Here is a 22199-nt window from a genome sequence, read left to right as displayed (position 1 = left end):
TTCTTGGATTTTCCTTAGAAAATGGTCTTTATAAAGAGTCAACTTTTGCTTTTACTAGTCAATTATTCTTTTTTCAATTTCTTATTTTTTTTTAGTTGCTTTGTCTTTATTAATTTCTTGCCTCCATTTTTTTTTTTTTTTTTTTACTTTGGTGTTTTTCTAGCTTTCTTGAGTTGAAAGCCTCATTCATTAATTTCTAATCTTTCTTGTTTCCTAACAAGTATATTAAAGATATATCATTTCCTCTCAGTACATTCTTAGCAACATCCCACAGGCTGTGACAGAGTTCTCTTGTTATCAAGTTCATTTATATGTAATTTATGACTTTGGTTTTAATTTATTCTTCTATCCCAAAGAAAGTACTTTTCAAAATTATTTTTTAAAGAAGGAATACAATAATAATAATAATAAAAAGAACAAAACCCAAAAAAGGTAATTCGAGCAGTATCTATAGACATACGGTGAAAAGTAAACTTCTACACCCTTTGGAACTCTTAGTGTCCTCAGTTCAACTCCCAGAGACAGTCATTTTTAAAAAAATCAAACATTTAAAAATAACATACGGATACCTTTGAAACATATGCCCCATTTCTCATAAATTGCAGTACACTATGTAAGTGTTCTATAACTTGCATTTTTATTTTCTGAGACATCTTACAGACTGTTTCATATCAGAACCTCTAATTATTTTTAGAGTTGCAAGTCATTAGTCCTTTATTAGTGGAAATTTAGCGAGTTTTCCTATTTTTGCTACACTGCAGTGAAAATCCTTACACATATATATTTGTGCTCATGTAAAAACCACCATCTGAAGAAGATTCCTTGAAGTGAAATTACTAAGTTACAGGGCATGTAAATTTAAAATTTGTTAGGTATTGTTAAATTTCTATGTAAAAGAGTTGCCTCAACTTATACCATGGACAGTGTATAAGAATTCTGTTTCAATATGCTGTATGTGATCAAACTTTTAGTCTTTCCCCACAAAGGTATCTCACTGTTTTAAAATGTTCATGTCTGTAACTTTGAGGTCAAACATCTTTTTTAAGTTTAAAGGAACTTGTATTTTGTTTTCTGGGTAACTGCTTTTCCTGTTTCTTTGTTTTTTTAATTTCATCTGAGTAAATTTTGGCTCACTATTTTCTAATTTTATGCTGATTACAGAAAGTAATCTGTTTGAGTATGCTTTTTGGGAAACACGGAGATCTTCTTTGAGTTTAATATGTATCCAATTTTTGCAAACATTTCATAGGTGTTTGAATAAATTTTTTTTCAGAATTGGGAATAATATTCTGGGAATATAATTATAAATATATTTAGTTGACAAAGTGTATTAACTGTGTTATTCAAATCCCCCATATTCTTTTTTATTTTGGCTTATTTGTCTACTGATCAAATAGATTAATATCTATCACAATAACTGTGAATTTGTTAATGTATACTAGTATTTGTTGATATATTTAGGAGCTTAGTTACATCAAGCTTCATAATTATCATCTTTTTTGGTAGATTATAGCTTTTGGTGTCATCAATTTTATTATCACTAATATTAATATTCCCAGATTTGTTTGTTACTGTTGTTGGCATTTGCCTGTTATATATTTTCATTCCTGTATTTTCAAACTTTATATATTGCTTTCTTTAGGGGTATTTCTCAAATACAACATGTAACTCAATTTTTAACTCAATTTGATAGCCAATATCTATTCATAGGAGAATTTCATTCATTAATATTTATTATAACTGATATGTTTATTTTTATTTCCCTTCCACATTTTTGTTGACCAATCCTTTTTCTTTTTAGTGGTTAATAAACTATACATCTAGCCTTTCTTCCTAATAGTAGTCCTTAAAATTTTAATACACACAGTTAAACATGTACTTTTCCATCAATTTCTGATGTTAATTAGTACCTATTATTGCTCCCAAAGGGAAAAAAACCTTAGCAAAGTTTAAGTTCCTTTCTTTTATGAATTTCTGGGATTTTTATCTTCCAGTTATTAATTTTTTCCTTATACATTAATATTTTTAGACAGCTCTAATTTTTACTTATTTCTTCCCACACCATCATTTCTTGAATTCAATGATTCCTATTTTTTTTTTTTAATTTATTTTTTGAGGGGCGCCTGGGTGGCTCAGTCGGTTGAGAGACCGACTTCAGCTCAGGTCATGATCTCACGGTTTGTGAGTTTGAGCCCCACGTCGGGCTCTGTGCTGACAGCTCAGAGCCTGGAGCCTGCTTCTGATTCTGTGTCTCCCTCTCTCTCTACCCCTCCTCCACTCATGCTCTGCCTCTCTCTGTCTCAGAAATAAATAAACATAAAAAAAAATTTTTTTTTAAATAAAAAAAAAAATTTATTTTTTGAGAGAGAAAGAATGTGCGTGGGGGGACAGGGGTAAAGGAAGAGAGAGAGAGAGAATCCCAAGCAGGCTCCACGCCCGACATGGGGCTTGACCCCATGACTGTGAGATAATGACCTGAGCCGAAAGCAAGAGTCGGACATACAACCGACTGAACCACCCAGGCACCCCCAATACTTCCTATTTCTTGCATTCACTGTTCATTTTATGGCAGTTCCTCCTTCAGTACTTTTTTCCCAAGTGATTCTATAGGTGTTTTACGGGATTTAGATTCTACCAATCAGACACACTTGGATAAGATCTGAAATGAGAACTGAGTTATGTGGGGAAGTAGAGGTAACACACAAGATACCCATTTTTTTTTTTTTTTGGCACAAATTACAGAAGGGCAACATGGCTCTGCAACCAAGTTCTGGGGACAGGCGTGGGGAACTTCCTGATCCTCAGTGTAGTTGAAGTGGTATGATTCTGGAGGCTGCAAACGGGGTGCCAGTGTCCTGCTTAGCCAACTCCCTGAGCAGAGGTGGCAGTTTCCTTGGTGGGTTGGTTCTGTGGTATCGTTCTGGGAGTCATGAGACTCCCACCTCTTCCAATGATTTTGTAGACAGCAAATTCCTTGTACATCAATTGTTTTCTGCTTATTCTAACCAGAGTGAATTCCCTTATCTATAACTGAATCATGGTGGACATACCGTCCCCCACTTCTCTCCTTCCATTCATGCACATTTTGTCAGTGTGGTCTGCCAGGTATACCTCTTCTAAGTATCTTTCAAATTATCCCCTTCTCCATTCTCATTGTCTTAGTTCATGCCTTCAAAATCTCCCTCCTAAACTATAACTAGCCTCCTCATCGGTCTCCAGTCCTTCCCTTTCTGTCCACTCAAATGGCAGCCTTTCTAGAACAAACATCTAATCACATGATTCTTGTGCTGAATTACAAAGCACAAATATTCACTTTTGTTTTGAATGGGTTCAAAATCAGACCACAGTCTTTCTAGCTTCATTTCCTGTCACTATTCACAATTATCCCATGCTCCAATTATGCTGAACTCTTTACAATTCCTCGTGCCTTTGCAGATCTCCTTCCCCTGTATCCTGTACGTGAAAAGCTACGCATTCCTGAAGAGCTAGGTAAAACCTTACCTCCTCTGTGAAGCCTTCCCTTATGTTCTTCTAAACTAAAGTTGGTCTTCCCTATACTCTTTCACTCCTCTCTTATAACATCTGAAACATTTACATTATAAGCGCTTACACATATCTTTAAACTATTAGCTTATAAGCCACACAAGAGCAAGGATCTTGTCTTCTTCATCTTTATACCCCAAGACGTTGAAGAGGGCTAGCCACAAGACAAATTTAGGATAAATCTTTGTGGGATGCACATGTGGCAGTTAAGAGTTATTCCTTTTTTCTACAGCAACGGAAATTCTATTAAAATGATAGAAATTAAAGATCACCTGGCATCACCCAGAATTGAAATCAGACGGTACTGGGGTAACTCGGAAGATGCTACGTGGGCTAGGATTCCAAAGAGCCTTTCAGCCATGATCATATCATTCTGCGTCACCTGAAGAGATACAATGGACGTGGGTCAAAATGACACTGTATCTAGCTTGATACAATTAACACATTTCCAAAGAGATGTCTAGCTTGAGTGTTTTCTTTTAGTCCAGGAAAGTACCTTCTCTGGGGCCGTAAGAGGAGAGCTCTCATTGACATTATCTTTCTTCCCTGAGCTTAACTGGAATGAAGATGACAGGTGCGGCTCATGGTGATGGAGGATGATGGAGGTGATGAGTTAGCTCTGACTTAAAGCAATGTTCCGTGAGAATTAGACTTGAGGCACCTTAAATTCTTTATGAAATTTTTTTTCAGGAATCCTTTAGCTTCTTGGAGTAGAGTGATTTAAGGGGAAATTTCTCAAGTGTCAACAGAATAGATTCACTTTAATAACATGCCAAAGGTAAGCGAAGGTGTTGTTCATACTTTGCTTCTATAACAATAATTTTGTCCCTTCCTGAGAGATGAAACATTAGACAATTAAAGACACTCCTGTTCATTGTAAAATTATGTCTACCTTTCTCTCCACAAGGAATAATTTGTCACCGGTTTTCTCTGTGAGGGCTTATTCCTATCTTAACCAAGGAAGTACTAAAAGCTAAAATTAGGACTTGGATTAATATCTGGGCATATTTTCTTTACTGTAAAATAGGGTTGTTTGCATTTTAAATACGATTAGTTTGTGTATATAAATTTGGTGATTCCCAGCCAGGGGCCATTTTGGCCCCTAGAGAACACTGGACAATGTCTGGAGACATTTTTGGTTATCACAACGATCAGAGGGATGCTACCAGAATCTAGTGTGTTGAAGCCAGGGATGCTGTTAAGCGTCCTATGATGCACAGGACAGCCCCCACAACAAAGGACTACCTGGTCCCAAATGTCAACGGAGCTGAGGTTGAGAAACCCTGGTATAGTGAAATTTTGGAACATAAAAACATTCACTAATACTAGCTGTAATACACTTCACAGGCGTTTTCCAAAAAAAACAAACCCATAGTTCACCAGCATCTTATACCCAGGACTCCATGCAGACACTTTCCCTAGACCTTTGGAGTTCATGAGGCTGCTGTTCCCTCAAATCTTTCCTTTAGCGGACGACTCAGTTGTTTGGTCTAATATAGTCACCTAGTGGCCAGTGTAGGCCACTACGCCATCTTTTCTTCGTGATGCTCACTCACAATTCAATTTAATTCTATTTCAAGTAATATTATTCTCTCATATATAAAGAAAAGTAGATATATAATATTATTACATATTTTCAAGGTTGAGACAAGTAGCTTTATTTTAGACTTTTAAGAAAGGGTCCAATATCCCTGGAGCTGACATTTAAGGAAATTTAAATCAGAATAAGTTATACTGGCTCTTTCTAACTCTTCTCTCTTTAATGTAATGATATTGTACTATTCCTTCCTAGTTCAAGGTTCAATAATATTTAGTATACACTTCTAGTAGTGGTCTATGTCTGGATAAATACACTATTTAGGTTAATGGGGACAACAGTTTGGCCATTAATGAAGAATTACTCATCCATAGCTAAAATAACTAAAATAAAATAAAGTTTTCCAGATTTGGAAAATTTTGGGACTAGTTATGAGGTCTGATCAATGACTCATGACCTCTCTGGGCAAGTACCAAGGGAGTACACAAGAGTACACAAGACTGAACCAGATCTCGTGAGAACTAGCTGGAGAAATTAATAGTCCTCTGAAGATTCCAGATTTGTCCTACATCTTCAACAGATAGCTGATACCGTGGTCACGAGCCTCCTGTGGTTGATGCAAAAATCTCACTTGACTCTTGCGCACTGACCCAGAGATCTCCAGTCTCTTAACCCTATGTTGGGTTTCTGGAGTACTAGGCCAGAGGCACTTGTAGTGCATAAGCTACAGAGAAATACGGTTGCTGTTACCACCATGCTGGCAAACCTGATTGCCACTCATTTTACAGTAAGGAGGTCTTCGGAATTTTAAGAGATAATCATAATAATACTAACAGCATAGAGAGATTGTCTTCCTTTGGAGGATTATTTATATTCAGTTCAGGAATTCCTCAGTAGAGGAAGAACCCCAGTTTCTGTCTTGTCTTCCAAAATAATTGTTAGAGAACACGGGTCTTTGGGTAAAAGGAAGATTAATCTTGTGGCAAGCTTAGCAGAATCAATCTGAAAAATAGCTTTTCACTAATAATATTCCAGGCCTGAGTTATCCAGTGCAAGTTATCCACAGGCAGCTGTTACAGACTATTAAAAAGCAGTCCAGACATTTATATACGCTTGTTTTATTTCCTTTTTCTCTCATGTTTACTTCCTCTTCTACCTTTCCTCCTTGCTTATTTCTCCTTCTCATTGTTTCTTTTTAAAATCATTCTTCTTTCCCTGTGTATATTCTCTTCTTTTCATCCCTTTACTCCTCCCTTCCTCTACTATGACCCTTACCAGCTGACATTTGAGTATTACTTCCCCACTTCTCCATCCTTCTTACATGCCAGGCAGCCTGTAAAACACTTTGACATAAGTGTTCTTTTAAAATTTTTTTAAGTTATCCCACCAACATTTTACTTCTCAAGTAGTTTCAAACAACAGTAAAAGTATTTGCTATTCACCACGATTTGGTTGCTATTTTTAAAGTCTGTCTAGTGTTTTCGAAGTTTTTTTGATAGATTTTTAGCTCTCTGACATTGTAAATGTCAAGATTTGGAGAAAAAACCCACAATATTTTTCAAAAGTTCTATCATGCTTACTGAAATTCCTGCCCATTTTTATGACTATTTTCCTTAAAAGGGAATATTAATTCTACAGTTGACTTATGTTTAGCTTACCTCTGTCCCGTTTATTTTCTGCATACTAAAATGGCTCAGCCTAAACAGTACATAGTATTTCCAGAGTGTAAAATTGACAACTGGATTTCCTTGAGGATCAATTGTCAACTGGTCGACACGGCGGAGTTGAGCTAGTGCATTAAATTGCTGCAGCATTACAAGATTTGTTTCCTTGAATTTAAGGTGCTACAAAGATAAAACACACAGAAAAGCTGAACATTGAATTTAACCACCTTAAAATGTTAACATTAAAGCTTCACTGATCATTCCCCCAAGTAATCTGTAAACTTTGGGCTTAGCTAATGTTTTCAATTGCATTCAATCAACTGAATCTACTAAACTTACATAATTTAAATCCATCTGATGCATTGTTGATGGAATCCATTAATCCACACAGTATTGAATTCTATGTGATTTCCTATCTGCAAAGGACATTCCCTACATACTAGCAAACTAAGATTCTTAAAATTATATAAATATTCAATAATCCAGACCTTTAGGCATTACAAAGATTTTACATGCTTTACACTGAATTAAGTCTACAAAGGAAAGATTAGAAATAAAACTTGCAAAGCTTTAAAAATATAGGGCTCACAATGTTTCTGAAAAGAACCAGCTATTCATTATTACCTGTATTTTGCTAATCACTATGCAGGCTAGTTCAATTGGCTATGGGAAAAGAAAATCACTAAAATGAAAATGCTAATGTAAATGTTCTTTCTGTGAAATTGGATGCTTTTTTTTAAACATATAGTCTCCACTTCTATCTGTATTCTTTAGGGAGGATGATGTGGCAAAAGAAAAAGTCACTATAAAAGGAGAGGTGAGGGAAATCACTTGGCTAACAGAGGAAAATATAACAATAATAAAAATTCAAGGAAGAACTCACAGTTTCTGCAAATAGATACTAATAAGTAATGCAATAGTACGACAAAAAGCTAATTGGAAAAACTGGAAAAAGCTAATTTCTCAAACTAATTTTTAAAAAATTTTAATTCCAGTATAGTTAACATACAGTGTTATATTAGTTTCAGGTGTGCAATACAGTGATTCAACAGTTCTATACATTACTCAGTGCTCATCATGATAATTGTACTCTTAATCCCCATCATCTATTTTACCCATCCCCACCCACCTCCCCCCTGGCAACCATAAGTTTGTTCTCCATAGTTAAGAGTCTGTTTTTGGCTTGGTCTCTTCTTTCCTTTGTTTCTGAAATTCCACATATGAGTGAAATCATATGGTATGTCCTTCTCTGACTTATTTCATTATATCCTCTAGAGCCATTCGTATTGTTGCAAATGGCAAGATTTCATTCTTCTTATGGCTGAATAATATCCCATTGTACGTATGTATGTATGTATTTATATATATATTAGATATACACATAACATCTTCTTTACCCATTCATCTATGGATGGATACTTGGGCTGCTTCCATAGTTTTGTTATTGTAAATAATGCTGCAATAAACATAGGGGTGCATGTGTCTCTTCAGATTAATCTTTTTTGTATTCTTTTTCTTTTAAATGTTTATTTTTGAGAGAAAGAGGGCATAAGTGGGGAAGGGGCGGAGAGAGGAGGACAAAGGATCCAAAGCAGGCTCTGCACTGACAGCAGCAAGCCTTATGTGGGGCTTGAATTCACGAGCCATGAGATCATGACTCGAGCCGAAGTCGGACGCTCAACCAACTGAGCCACCCAGGCGCCCCAACATGTTTTTGTAATCTTTGTGTAAATACCTAGTAGTGCAATTACTGGATGGTAGCATACTTATATTTTTAATTTTCGGAGGAAACTCCATACTGTTTTCCACAGTGGCTACACCAGTTTGCATGCCCCCCAACAGTGCACAAGGGTGCCTTTTCCTCCATATACTCTCCACACTTGTTTCTTGTTTTTTTTCAATGTTTATTTATTTATTTTGAGAGAAAGTAGAGAACATGAACAGGGGAGGGGCAGAAAGAGAAGGAGAGAGAGAATCCCAAGCAGCTCTGTGCTATCGGCACAGAGCCTGATGTGGGGCTGAATCTCATGAACCGAGATCATGACCTGAACCAAAATCAAGAAGCAGATGCCCAACCGACTGAGCCACCCAGGTGCCCTGGTTTCTCGTGTTTTTTATTTTAACCATTCTGACAGCTGTGAGGTGATATCTCATTGTGTTTTTGACTTGCATTTCCTTGATGATGAGTGATGTTGAGCATCTTTTCATGTGTCTGTTGACCATCATCAGTATGTCTTCTTTGGAGAAATGTCTGTTCATGTCTTCTGCCCATTTTTAAATTAGATTATTTTAGGTGTTGAGTTGTAGAAGTTCTTTATACATTTGGGATACTGACCCTTTATTGAATATGTCATTTGCAAATATCTACTCCATTTGGTAGATTGCCTTTTAGTTTTATTGATTCTTTCCTTTGTTGTGCAGAAGCTTTTTATTTTTTAAGTATTCTCAATAATTTATTTTTGCTTTTGTTTCCCTTGCCTCAGAAGACATATCTAGAAAGACGCTGCTTTGGCTGATGTTAATGAAGTTACTACCTTTGTTCTGTTCTAGGACTTTTTTGGTTTCAGGTCTCACATTTAGGTACTTAATCCATTTTGAGTTTATTTTTGTGTGTGGTGTAAGAAAGTGGTCCAGTTTCATTCTTTTGCGTGTAGCTGTCTAGTTTTCCCAACAACATTTGTTGAAAAGACTGTCTTTTTTCCATTGCATATTCTTGCCTTCTTTGTTGAAGATTAATGGACTATATAATCGTGGGCTTATTTCTGGAGTCTCTATTCTGTTCCACTGATCGATGTACCTATTTTTGTGCCAGTACCATACTGCTTTGATTACTACAGCTTGGTAGTATATCTTGAAATCCGGGATTGTGATACCTCTAGTTTTGTTCTTCTTTTTCAAGACTGCTTTGGCTATTCGGGTTTTTTTGCGGTTCCATACAAATTTTAGGATTGTCTGTTCTAGATCTGTGAAAAATGCTCGTGGTATTTTGATAGGGATCGCATTAAATCTGTAGATTGCTTTGGATAGTATGAACATTTAAACAATATTTGTTCTTCCAATCCATTAGCACAGAATATCTTTCCATTTCTTTGTGTCATCTTCAATTTCCTTCATGAATGAGTTTTCAGAGTACAGGTCTTTCACCTCCTTGGTTATTTCTAGGTATTCTATTATTCTTGGTGCCACTGTAAATAGGGCTGTTTTCTTAATTTCTTTCTGCTACTTCATTATTGGAGTATGGAAATGTAATGGATTTCTATATATTGATTTTGTATCCTGAGACCTCACTGAGAGTTAGAGGATTTTTATCATGAATGGATATTATACTCTGTCAAATGTTTTATCTACATCTATTGAAATGATCATATGATTTTTATCCCCTCTCTTGTTGATGTGATGTATCATGTTGATTGATTTGCAAATATTAAACCACTCTTGCATCCTGGGAATGAATCCCAGTTGATTGTGGTGAATGATTTTTTTAATGGATGTGATTTACTAGTATTTTATTGAGTGTTTTTGCATCTATGTTCAGCAGAGATACTGGTCTGTAACTCTTTTTTTGTAGTGATTTTATCTGGTTTTGGCATCAGGATAATGCTGTCCTCATAGAATGAACTTGGAAGCCTTCTTTTCTCTTCTACTTTTTGGAATAGTTTGAGAAGAATAGGTATTCACTCTTCTTTAAATGTTTGGTAGAATTTACCTGTGAAGCTGTCTGGTCCTGGACTTTTGTTTGTTGGAAGGTTTTGATTACTGATTCGATGTCATTGCTGGTAATCAATCTGTTCAAACTTTCTATTTCTTCTTGATTCAGTTTTGGTAGTTTATATGCTTTTAGGAATTTATACATTTCTCCTACGTTGTCCAGTTTGTTGGCATATAATTTTTCACAATAGTCTCTTATAATCCTTTGTATTTCTGTGGTGTCAGTAGTTAGTTCTTCTCTTTCATTTCTGATTTTGAATCTCTCTCTCTCTCTCTCTCTCTGTCTCTCTCTCTCTCTCTCTCTCTCTCTCTCACATGAATCTGGCTAAAGGTTTATTAATTTTGTTGATCTTTTCAAAGAACCAGCTCCTGGTTTCATTGATCTGTTCTATTGCTTTTTGTTTCTATTTCATGTATGTCTGCTCTATTCTTTATTATTTCCTTCCTTCTACTGGTTTTGGGTTTTGTTTGTTCTTTTTCTAGCTTCTTTAGGTGTAAGATTAGGTTGTTTGAGATTTTTCTTGCTTCTTGAGGTAGGCTCTATTGCTCTAAACTTCCCTCTTAGAATAGCTTTTGCTGCATCCTGAGGATTTTGGACCATAGTGCTTTCATTTTCATTTACTTCCATGTATTTTTTCATTTCTGCTCTGATTTCTTGGCTGACCCATTCACTGTTTAGTAGCATGTTATTTAATCTCCATGTACTTGTGTTCTTTCCTGATTTTTTCTTGTGGTTGATTTCTAGTTTCACAGTGTTGTGATCAGAAAAGATGCATGGATGGGGCGCCTGGGTGGCTCAGTTGGTTGAGCGTCTGACTTCAGCTCAGGTCATGATCTTGCAGACTGTGAGTTCGAGCCCCATGTCGGGCTCTGTGCTGACAGCTCAGAGCCTGGAGCCTGCTTCGGATTCTGTGTCTCCCTCTTTCTTTGTCCCTCCCCTGCTCATGCTCTGTCTCTCTTTCTCTCTCTCTCTGGTGAAAATAAATAAACATTAAAAAAATTTAAAAAAAAGAAAAGAAAAGATGCATGGTATGATGTCAGTCTTTTTGAATTTGCTGAAGTGGCCTAATATGTGACCTATTCCAGGGAATATTTCATGTGCACTTGAAAAGAATGTGCACTCTGCTGTTTAGGATGGAATGTTTTGAATACATTTGTTAGACGCATCTGGTCCAATATGTCCTTCAAAGCCACTTTTTCCTCGTTGATTTTCTATTTGGTTGATGTATCCACTGATGCAAGTGGGGTGTTAAAGCCCCCTAATGTTATTGGATTACTATCAATTATTTCCTTTATATTTGCTTTTAGCTGCTTTATGCATATGGGTGCTTTCATGTTGGGTGCATAAATATTTGCAATTATTATGTATTCTTGTTCCCTTTATTATCATATAGTATCCTTCTTTGTCTCTTGTTACAGTCTTTGTTTTAAAGTCTATTTTGTTTTATATAAGTATTGCTACTCCAGCTTTCTTTTCACTTCCATTTGCATGATACATGCATTTCCATCCCTTCACTTTCAATCTGCATGTGTCTTTAGGTCTAAAATGACTCTCCTGTAGGCAGCATTTAGATGGGTCTTGCTTTTTTGTCCATTCCATCACCCTATATCTTTTGATTAGAACGTGGTCCATTTACATTCAAAGTAATTATTGATAGGTATGTACTTGTTGCCATTTTGTTGCATGTTTTATGGTTGTTTTAGTAGATGTTTAGTATGGTTGTTTTAGTAAATGTTACCATTTATATGTAACATCTTATGCATATAGCAGTCTTTTTAAGTTGACAGCTGCTTAAGTGTGAACCTATTATAAAAACACCAAATTTTTACTCCTCTCCTTTCCACATTTTAGGAATATTGTGTCATACATTACATCCTTTTGTGAATCCTTTGACTGATTTTTATGGATATACTTAATTTTACTGCTTTTGTGCTTTCTACTTTTCTCACTCCTGCTTTTAGTCTTTCCATTCCACTCAAAGAGACCCCCCCTTTAACATTTCTTGTAGGGCTGGTGTAGTGATGATGAATTCTTCTAACTTTTGTTTGTCTGGGAAATTCTTTGTCTCTCCTTCTATTATGAATGATAGCCTTGCTGGATAGAATATTCTTGGTTGCATGTTTTTTTCTTTTAGCACTTTGAATATATAATGCCACTCCCTTCTAACCTGCAAAGCTTATGCTGAAAAATCAGCTCATTTCCCTTCTATGTAACTGTTTCCTTTTCTGTTGCTTTTAAAATTGTGTATTTATCACTACTTTTTGCCATCTTAATTACCATGTGCCTTGCTGTGGACCTCCTTGGGTTGATTTTATTGTGGGCTCTCTGTGCCTCCTGGATCTGGATTTGTTTCCTTCTGCCCCCTTTTCTCTTTCTTCCTTTTCTGGGGTCCCTATTGTGTGGAAGTTATGCTTGATGGTGTAGCTGAGTTCCCTTAGTCTGTTTTCATTTTTTATTATTATTTTTCTCTCCCCTGTTCTCTTGGTTGGTTTCCATTACTGTGTCCTCCAGGTCACTGATCCATTCTTCTGCTTCCTCTAGCCTACTATTTATTCCATCTAGTGTATTTTTAATTTCAATTATTGAGTTATGTATTTCTGATTGGTTCTCTTTAAATGTTTTTTATTTCTTTGTTGAGGGTCTTACTGAGGTCCTCCACTCTTAAGTCCAGTAAGTATCTTTACTTAAAATTCTCTATCAGGCACATTACTTATCTCCACTTTATTTAGCTCTTTTGTGATTTTGTCCTGTTCTTTTATTTGGGATGTATTCCTCTGTCTCTTCATTTTGTCTAACTCTCTGTGCTTTTTCCCATGTGTTGGGAAAGTCAGTTACATCTTCTGCTCTTGAAAGTAGTGGCCTTATGAAGAAGAGGTCCTATAGTGCCCTGCAAAAGAATGTCCCCTGTTCACCAGAACCTGGTGCTTCAGAGGTGTCTCCTACGTCTGCTTTGTACAATCTACTGTTGTGGCTGAGCTGTGTTTGCCTTTAGTCCAGTCATCTGCAATGGTTCTCTTTGTTGTGGGCAGGATTTGGTCCCTGTGTTGTTAGCGGGCCAGTCTGGGGGCCGCCTTGGCTTGAGTTGAGTCAGACTAGGTGTTTGCCAGAGATGCAGTAGCACTGAACTGCTGGGCACTTTCTCTGTGTTGTCCCCTGAGAAACTTTCATTGGTGGTCAAGGCCTACAGTCAGACTCGATATCTGACCCCAGCCTATTGCTGGGGCCACAGTCAGACTGCTGTGTGGTTATCCTCCCCTCTCCCCAGGGCAGGAGTCACTTTGGAGTGGTGTTGGCCCCTTTCGAGGCCGCTTGCACAGTGCCAGGCTTGAGGTACCACTTTGGATGGGCTCTGGCCAAGGGTGTATTGGAAGGGGGCAGGTCTATAGGAGACTGCAGGTGGAGGGCATATGGTGCCAGCAAGGTCTGCATCCATCCACTACAGGAGGGGAGAGGCAGCCACCCAGGATACCTCCTTCCCAGGCCAGGATGGAGGGGACATGTTTGTAGAAGCACGTGGGGATGGGGCATACTGCTCACAAGCTAGGTGGAGAGTGCTGGTGTTGCACTAGTTCCTGCAGGTGTCTGTGTATCTAGGCTGTGGGGTGGGGGATGGGAAATGGCACCTGCCTGCTCTTGTGGTCTTGGAAAGGTCTCCAAAAGATCCCTGCCCCTCCAGCACATGTTCTGACACTAGTAAACAAATCTTCCCCGGATATCCCGTATATCCCGGGAATTTTTCGAACTGCTGCTTCTATGTTGTGTATCAGTAGGACTGTTTGTTGTGCTGTCTCTTTAAGGGTGGGAACTCCGTTTCCTCTAGCCCTCTGGCTCTTCCAGAGCCACACCCGCTGGTTTTTAAAGTTTATTTATTTTGAGAGACAGAGAGTGTAAGCAGGGGAGGGGCAGAGAGAGAGGGAGAGAGAGAATCCCAAGCAGGCTCTACGCCATGTGGGGCTCAATCCTACTAACTGTGAGTTCATGACCTGAACCGAAATCAGGAGTCGGACACTTAACTGACTGAGCCACCCAGGTACCCTATGCCTGCTGGTTTTTAAGTTTACAGGTGTTAAGGCCCACTGATTGTAAGAACTCAGAGTTAGGCCCCTCTGGTTTTCAAAGCCAAATGTTATAGGGATTCGTCTCCTAGTGTGGGGCCTCCATGCCTGGGTGCCTGGCATGGGGGTCTGCTCCTCTCCTCTCCCATGGACAGTCCCACAGGTTTGTTCATCTCCCAACCTGTCTCTGCCCTTCCAACCCTCTTCAGTGTAGCCTCTTTTTTACATTTAGTTGTGGATAATCTGTTCTGCCAGTCTTCAGGTTGTTTTCTGGGTTATTTACACTGATGTGGGTGTTGTCTACTTGTATCCATGAGACAAGGTGAACTTAGAATCTTCCTACTCCACCATATTCCCTTTCTCAAACTAATATTAATGAGCTACTAAAATTATTATTTTTTAGAAAATAATCTATACATAGGTTTATTTAATCAATGCATGAACTACTACCCAAAGCCAAAAGATAAGGTTCCCATTTCAATTAGATATTTCAACTCAATAATCTCTAAAGAACTTCAGATTTTCCCATCTTATAAAGCAGGTGTTGACAATTTTCTGAAAAGGCTTACATAGTAAATATTTTAGGCTTTGCAAGCCTTACAGTCTCTGTTGCAACTACTCAAAGCAGCCATAGACAATATGTAAAGAAATGAGTATAGCTATGTTCCAATGAAGCTTTCTTTATGGACAATATTTGAATTTCATGTAGTTTCCACATGTCATGAAATATCAGTCTTTGATTTCTTCCCCCAACCATTTAAAAATTCAGAAATCATTCTTAGCTTGTGGAAAAATAAATAACAGGCAGCAGGCCAGATGTGGCCCATGTGCCATAGGTTTGCCAACACCTGCTCCAGAATAATCCCTTAAAAATCTAGTCACCTTAAGGGGCACCTGGGTGGCTCAGTCAGTTAAGTGTCCAACTTGAGCTTGGGTCATGATCTCAGGGTTCATGGGTTCAAGCCCCATATTGGGCTCTCTGCTGTCAGCACAGAGACTGCTTCAGATCCTCTGTCCTGATCTCTTTCTGCTCCTCCTCTACTCACTCTCTCAAAAAAATAAACATTAAAAAAAATCTAGTTACCTTAAAATTTCAAATTGTTACTTCCCAGAGATTAACGTGATTATTCAAATCTTCATCAGTAACTTCTTTTAGATCAGCTGGTTTCCACTTTGGTCTCTGGTCTTTATCTAGTAAAACTGCCCTAACACCTTCATGAAAGCCATGGCTTCCCGCACAAGCTTGACTCAACTGATATTCCAGAGTTAATACTTCTTGCAAGGTCTTTGAAGACCCCTCCATGAGTTGCCTTAGTGTGATATTTAGGGATGCTGGAGACATTTTATTAATTACCTTCAACTGTTCTAAGGCAAAAGATGGACTATCTTGCTGTAAATTTTCAATAACCTGTTCCACACTATTGGCCAAGAACCAACTGTTTATTTTGTCCATGTGGTCCTCAAGGATAAAAGACTTGTCTTGATCAGTCTTGGACTTTGTATGGTAACCTCTAAGACATCTGCAATATTTTCTTTTGGAGGAGATTTTAGGGCTAACAAATCTTCTAACATGCCAACTTTTCAGAATCCATAAAATGCGTCGCAATTCCTGCTGTGTATGTATCTCTTCCCTTCAGCCTGAATCCTGTTAATGCAAGGAAGTAACCAAGTTTTCCTTGAAGTCATGGCAAGAAAGAACCTCCACCCACATCAGGGAATAGTCCAAACAGCAATTGGTGAATCGCTATTAAGTTGCTATTTCCGGCATCGCAAAGAGAGACTTTTCAGTAGCCGCTTGGAATTGTCCATGAACTGAGAGACCAACTCCCCCACCCCCTGTGATGCCACGAATAAGTGCAACATATGGTTTCTGGCAAGAATCAATGGATTGTTCAGCATATATTTTTCTCTAAAGAAATCTCGAGCTATCTTCTGGTTTGCCTTACCACCTTCTGAGATCACTCTGATATCACCCCAGCACAGAAAGCCTTTCCACTATAATAAATGGAATAATCATTATAATCATTATAAATAATGATCAGGACAGTTTCGGGATCTTGTTCCCAATTCCTTAGCTGTGGATAAATTTGCCACATCATATTAAGATTCAGTGCATTTAGGAACTTTGGTCTGTTTAGCGTTATCACTCCTGCACGACGTTTTCTTTCCAATTGTACTTTTCTACTGCATCCGTGTGCCTAGACATTCTAACCCTAGAGGCTGGAGGTCCAAGATCAAGGCACCTGCAGATTCAGTCTCATGAAGTCCCTCTTCCTGGTTCACAAAAGGCGGTCTTCTCGCTGTGTCCTCCCAAAAGTTTCAGTATGATATTAGCCCTTTTGGATGAATTAAACCTGGACCTGAGCCTCCACACCTCCCGCAGCCCCATGGCGAAGACACTCACGAGCCTAAAGTCTAAAATTATTTTAAATGTTTGTAAGGGGACTACTGTAATAATCATATATAAATGTACATGTCCCATTGATACTAGGTACAATACATGAATACATAATATAGGATTAGGTGAGGTCCTGCTGAATGCTTTATAAAGTAGAAATATATGGTTTGAATAAAATTGTATTAGTCCTTTATACTCCATAAAGGATAATTTTATAGAGAGACGATTTCCAATATTAACAGAAAATTGCAAAGCCATTCATGAATACTGATTTAAATCCCAGATCCAGAAAATCAAGAGCTTAGTCTCCCCACCAGATAGAAACTGCATACATAAAAGTTAAGACAGGCCTTTGGGATGAACACACAAGTCATGATCGGGGATAATTCAAATATACGACTAAAAGAGAATGTTTACCAGAGAATTAGGAAACTTCATCTTCAATTTTGGAAGCACTTGGACGATTTCATCAAATTCTATGAAAGTGAAGGACACGGTTGTCACCATTCCTGCTGTTTGAACACTCCAATTCCGATCTAGAGATTCCAGTGCTCCTGAGCCATAGAGGGAAAGTGTGTCCCCGTCCACTTCAACAAGGTGTGTGTCTGTGACAGATAAACCTTGTAAAGCGCTGGTAAGTCCTGAGTCCAGAGACCTGGAAAATGCAACACACAATTTTATTTTATTTTTTTAATTTTTTTTAACGTTTATTTATTTTTGAAACAGAGAGAGACAGAACATGAACAGGAGAGGGGCAGAGAGGGAGACACAGATTCTGAAACAGGCTCCAGGCTCTCAGCCGTCAGCACAGAGCCTGATGCGGGTCTCGAACTCACAGACCGTAAGATCATGACCTGAGCCGAAGTCGGACGCTTAACCGACTGAGCCACCCAGGCGCCCCAGCAACACACAATTTTAAATGAAAGTCTTATCATGCAAAGTAAAGAAGAGCCAATGAAAATCTGTTGGAAAAGGTATGTGAACTTGGAAATTTTATGTTCATTTTTCATTGTTTCAATAATTAAATCCAGAGCACCAAAGACTTTCAAAAGAATATCTAGAAGTTTTGCATTCTTCTGGTTATATATTTTAATTCAAAAAGAGGCACAAGTGAATAAAAAATAACACTTTAAACCCAAATTATTTATATCAGCTAAAGATAACTGACATCTAGTTTTAAAACAATAGATTTAATATATCACGGATATCTTTTCACGTTAGAACAAATAACATTTTCCTAATCTATAAAGTATCCCACTGTGCGGCTGGGAAAAAAACCCCACATTTTACAGAACACTTTTTCTATATTAAGAACCATATAATATAAAAATATATTTATAAAACACCTGGGAAGACACATAATTACTGCTAACAATAGTTTACCTCTCAGAAGTTAGATTAAGGAGTAAGTTTGACTTTCTACTTTTGAATACCTCAATGTTGTTTGAAAATTTGTAACTGTATACTAAAATTATAAGCAGTAAAATCAATGACAATATCCTCCCCATTTTGAAATTAAAAATGATGAAAAACAATCCACTATTTAATATCTCTGTGTGTATATATATATATACACATATATACATATATGTATATATGTATACATATATACATATATATACATATATATATACACACACACACACATATGTATGATACACATAAAATCACTTCACGTACTCTACTGAATATGAGAATTGTTACTATTTCCAAAGCAGGAGCCACATTTTCTGTAAAAGGGACCCAAATGTTAGCCAGAGAAGACAAGAAGTCGCTCAATCCAATTCAAATTTTTGGATTTGGGAATAGAGATGTAACTATTTATTTTACCCAATCTCAAAAGTCAAACAACGCTTGGCTTTTGTTCCATGTGTTTTCATTCTGCTATTTTTTGTTCTCAGGCAGTATTTATTTGCCCCTGCTAATATTAGTACTTTGCCTTCCTTTGTGCTCCTATTAACTTCTGTATACTCCTCCAATATATCATTACTCATACTATATCATAATTATATGCTTATAATTTGCCTTCTTGATCAGTGAATTCTTTGAAGCTAAAGACAATTTTCTCATCTTTGGGGCCCGGCAGTGGGTGTTGTACCGTGTATATTGAATAAATGAATTATTAAAGATCTTCACATTTGATAATGCTGACATGGGAGGGGAAGACTAACAAACGATTAACCTTGTTGGCTTATTATATTTTACTGGACTTATGTGTACTTTTTCAGAGGCACCAGTTAACTTGTAACACATCTGTGTCTATAGTAACAAGCTGGGTAATAACATCAGTCAATTCTAAGTGAATATACAAGCAAGAAAATACAAAGAGGCTTAATTTCTGCCACTCTGGTCCTTGAAACAACGATTATTATATGACAGCAGTAAGACATTCAATAAGCAGTAGTATGTGAATAATCTTAGATGATAAATCCTATAAAGGTAAGGGATGATAACAGAACAAAAACCAGATGGAGTTAAGAGCTCCTTACATTGTGCTTTGTGTGATAGCTTTGGGCTGAGCTATGTAAAGCATACAATCATTTCTGGAATAAGGAAAGGAAAGGAGTTGTATTTCACTGCCACTAAAATACAGAAGGCTTGCTGTAAAGAGTGCATACCCCTGTTACAGCACTTACCACGCTGCATGGCAATTAGCTGCTTACTTGCCTGTCTCTCTTACCAAACACCGTGATTCTTGAAGGCTCCAACTTTGTCACATTAGTAGCTCTATCAACTAACGCAGCTCCTAGCACATGTTGTGGTCAATAAATATCTCTTGCATGAATTAATGAAGTGAGACAATTAAAAAATTTTAATGACTATCTATTGAATCTTATGAAGGATGTTCTGACTATAAGGTGTGATTTGAGCAAAGGGGCAGAATCAGTGATGCAGATACAGAATAAGGGTTAGCAGGTTTTCTTGGGTGAGGCAAAGGCAAATACTGAAGAAGTAAGGGCAAGGCAAGAAAAAAAACCCCAGCAAACTAGTTAGTTAATGTCATGATGCCTACATTAATGCCACGATACCCAGCAAACTGAGTTCATTTTAATGTAAAAATGATGGGGAATCCGACGTATATACCATAAACATGAATAAATCCTTTGAAAAGCAGTATTATTCTCTGTTGTATATTTGGAAGTGTTTTGACTTTCTTTTCTTTTCCATATGATTAAAAGTTAAAGAACATAAGCTCCAAGATAAGTCTTGCATCAGAAAGGAATTATTTATTTTGTATAAAGATTTGTCAAGCAAACTGTTGGGAAAATAAGTGAAATAATAAGTGTAGACTCAGCAAAACAGCAATATGGTTACAAAAGAAAGGAGAAGTAAGTTCCAACTTCTATAGGTCTCACGTGGGCATTCTGTTAAAAAACAAATGGCAACTTTTCTGTGCTACATAAAGGTTCATCCTTGTCAACAGAAAATGTGGCACCTGTTAAACAGGTCATAGAATTATCTAACCCACTTCAGTTATTATCTGAATGAGGCTTGAACTTAGCCTCAAACTCTGGCCAATGTAGAGTAGAGGAATCTGTTCTTTGGGGAATAGGTTTTTTTTTTTTTAATGATGTGCATAAAAAATGACTTGGAAAATTTGCTAAAAATGTTTACACATTGGGGATTGTTCTTCCAGCTTTCCTTGTATGCTTGGCAGGCATGTCCCCATCTTTAGTCACACATACATCCATACATACATATTATTTCACTTGTTCATTCATTCATTTATTCACCAAACATTTACTGAAAGCCCACTATATATAGGGCACTGTGCTAAGGATTTGGGCATAGGCAACTAACTCATCCGTATTGATAAAAACAGTTAGTATAGAGATCATGGACGTGTGTTGAATATATCAAAACTTTCCTCACTTTCATTGGCCTCTAGTCCCAGAAATAGAACTGCTCTAATCATACTCTGGAATTAATTTAATAAACCCATGAAATATAATTTCTAAAATTAGAAATGTAATTTCTAATTTCTAAACCTCAACTTCTCATTAAACAAATAGGTTTATTTGCCAAGCTTACTATGTGTCAGGTATTATGATAGGCACTGGGGATATAAAGATCAATTAAGATGTACTTGCCCTTACCATATATGAAAGACCCACAGCTAAAATCATCCTCTAGGGGAAAAACTAAGAGCTTTCCTCCTAAGGTCAGGAGCACAACAGGGATGTGTTAGTAACCACTCTCACCACCATGGTTCAACATAGTACTAGAAGTCCTAGCCTCAGCAATCAGACAATAAAAAGAAATAAAAGACATCCACACTTGCAAGGAGGAAGGCAAACTTTCACTCATCCCAGTGACATGATACTCTACATGGAAAACACAAAAGACTCCACCAAAAAACTGCTAGAGCTGATACATGAATTCAGCAAAGTCACAGGATATAAAATCCATGTACAGAAATCAGTTGCATTTCTATACACCAATAAATAAGCAGCAGAAAGAGAAATCAAGGAATTGATCCCATTTACAATTAAACCAAAAACCGTAAGATACCTAGGAATAAACCTAACCAAAGAGGTAAAAGATCTGTACACTGAAAATTATAGATAGCTTATGAAAGAAATTAAAGATGACACAAACAAATGGAGAAACATTCCATGCTTATGGATTAGAAGAACAAATATTATTAAGATGTCTATACAGCCCAAAGCAATCTACACATTCAATGCAATCCCTGTCAAAATTACACCAGCATTCTTCATCACAGAGCTAGAACAAACAATTCTAAAACTTGTATGGAACTAGAAAAAGACCATGAATAGCCAAAGTAATGTTGAAAAAGAAAACCAAAGCAGGAAGCATACAAATCCGGACTTCAAGCTATATTACAAAGCTGTAAGCATCAAGACAGTATGGTACCAGCATAAAAACAGACACAAAAATCAATGCAACAGAACAGAGAACCTAGAAATGGACCCACAAATGTATGGCCAACTAATCTTTAACAAAGCAGGAAAGAATATCAAATGGAAAAAAAGACAGTCTCTTCAGCAAATGGTGCTGGAAAAACTGGACAGCAACATGCAGAAAAATGAAACTGGACCACTTCTTCCACAATACATAAAAATAAATTCAAAACGGATGACAGACCTAAATGTGAGACAGGAAACTATCAAAATCATACAGGAGAAAACAGGCAGCAACCTCTTTAAACTCAGCTGCAGCAACTTCTTACTAGACATGTCTCCAGAGGCAAGAGAAACAAAAGCAAAAAATGAACTATTGGGACCTCATCAAAATAGAAAGCTTCTGCACAGCGAAGGAAACAATCAAC

The 22199-nt window shown here is 37.2% G+C and overlaps 1 protein-coding gene and 1 pseudogene across 4 annotated transcripts in view; both read right to left on the bottom strand.

Annotated features, from left to right (window-relative positions):
* LRRC49 (leucine rich repeat containing 49) overlaps positions 1–22199 on the bottom strand; it is a 149406-nt gene that overhangs the window by 12382 nt on the left and 114825 nt on the right. For all 4 annotated transcript variants that reach the window (XM_049613816.1, XM_049613817.1, XM_049613819.1 and 1 more), the window contains 3 exons: positions 17324–17561; positions 6739–6924; positions 3816–3925 (listed from right to left, as the gene is read on the bottom strand). In XM_049613816.1, the coding sequence (XP_049469773.1) occupies positions 3816–3925; positions 6739–6924; positions 17324–17561 (534 nt within the window). The remainder of the gene's footprint in view (positions 1–3815; positions 3926–6738; positions 6925–17323; positions 17562–22199) is intronic.
* On the bottom strand, positions 15594–17316 carry LOC125910114 (3-hydroxyisobutyryl-CoA hydrolase, mitochondrial-like; annotated as a pseudogene).

Source organism: Panthera uncia (genome assembly GCF_023721935.1).
Source record: "Panthera uncia isolate 11264 chromosome B3 unlocalized genomic scaffold, Puncia_PCG_1.0 HiC_scaffold_1, whole genome shotgun sequence".
Classification (NCBI taxonomy): Eukaryota; Metazoa; Chordata; class Mammalia; order Carnivora; family Felidae; genus Panthera; species Panthera uncia.
This window is presented reverse-complemented; position numbering and strand designations above follow the sequence as displayed.